Raw genomic sequence first — 1,564 nt, 5'->3', positions numbered from 1 at the left:
ATGAGTTTTTCTCTGATTTAGATTTTTTCCCATACTTGGCAAGAAATTCAGGGATTTGCACATGCTACACAAGCTCTGTACCACTTAGCTACATTACCAGTCATTTTCTATTTCGTTTTGAGACTCGGAGTTGCTCAGGTGCCCAGGATGGCCTTCTGCCTCACCCTCCAATGTACCTGAGATTATACATGTAACTGACTAGGTGCAGTGGGTTTAGAAATGGTTCAATTGCAGAGCTCTGCCTGCAAAAGTGTGCCTTTAGGACATAATATCAGACTCAAGTCTCCTCAAGTGTGGTAGTAAAGATGGACAAGGGTAGTTCGGTTAAAGCAAGTAGAATACACTGAAGAGCTCAGTAAGCAAGTGCTTGCCATCCTTTGCCTCAAAGAGAGAATGGGAACTACTCTCTAGTGTCTGGGAGGTGGGCAATGGGTCACCTTACCCGTGGAGAAGGGCATAAAAGCTTCACTCTTCTTCAGTGCCCCCTTGGCATCAAGAAAGTGATCAGGGTTGAATGTGTCTGGTTTTTCAAAGCGACGTGGGTCATGGAGAGCAGTGGTCAGGACTGTATATATTTCAGTGTTCTGAGGAAAGGCTAGAAGATCAAAAGGTATTGCAATGCCTTGGTCCCCACATGCAAAAATGCAAATTAAAAGTTAAAACAAAAGAAAGATGAAACAAGCTTTTCCTATTGAGAAACCAACAAGAGGTTGAGATGGGGATTTAGAAAATCAAAGAGGCTGACATAAAGATGTGGGATCCCAGCTAGGCTCACCTTGGGGATGATGAACCCTCGGAAGTGAGTGTCTTTGGTGACCTTGTGGGGCACACCAATGGGTATCAGGTCCGCAAATCTCTGAATCTCACAGATGACTGCCTCGGTGTATGGCATCTTGGTTCGGTCATCCAAGGCTGGCTGACGGTGTGAGCCAATCACCTGTTCAATTTCCTTGTGGACTCTCTCTGCACAGAGAAGGGCACAATAAACCCCACATCATAAAGGCACTCTAGCAATGACATTGTTTTTTGTTTTTTGTTTTTTTTTTTATTTTTTGTTTTTTTACCAATGAGACCAAAAACTCTACAGAAAGGCAGTGGACAATTTATACTCTTGAAGGAATCAGCTGTGTCTGAGGAAAGGAAAATATCAACAAGAACGCTCAGCGTTCAAAATCCAAGGAATATTATAAATTATCTCCCCACATCCACAGTGACAAACACAGAAAAATAGACAAATGACTTTGCATGGAATTTTCCATTAACTGCAAAACTCCTGCTCTAAAATGAAAAAGAAATGAACTAATATTTATTATGTATGCAAGTGGGTCATGCTAGGTCCTAAAATCTATAACAAGAGAATACATCAATAAATAAATCTATGAAAAACTGGATGATAAAATGCATCCATCAATCAATCAATCCTAAATCAATAAATGAAGCATTGATGAATGGATGAGATGAACAAAGCAGTGAATGTATGCATTCAATATATCAATCATACAAGGATCAATAAACCTACTAAGAAATGGTTCATAAACAAATCAATAAACTCCACTAATTGATA

The 1,564-nt window shown here is 40.0% G+C and overlaps 1 protein-coding gene across 1 annotated transcript; it reads right to left on the bottom strand.

Moving 5' to 3' along the window:
• Nucleotides 1-392: 392 nt before the first annotated feature.
• On the bottom strand, nucleotides 393-982 carry LOC104873083 (cytochrome P450 2B12-like; the record flags this gene model as incomplete). Its single annotated transcript, XM_033760721.1, has 2 exons — nucleotides 393-584; nucleotides 776-982. Coding segments are annotated over 2 exons (384 nt in total), but the record flags the coding sequence as incomplete, so codon positions are not given.
• Nucleotides 983-1,564: the final 582 nt, after the last annotated feature.

Source organism: Fukomys damarensis, unplaced genomic scaffold, assembly GCF_012274545.1.
Source record: "Fukomys damarensis isolate Sample0158 unplaced genomic scaffold, DMR_v1.0_HiC HiC_scaffold_73943, whole genome shotgun sequence".
Taxonomy (NCBI): Eukaryota; Metazoa; Chordata; class Mammalia; order Rodentia; family Bathyergidae; genus Fukomys; species Fukomys damarensis.
Note: the sequence above shows the minus strand (reverse complement) of the source record. Positions and strands in the feature narration are given on the sequence as shown.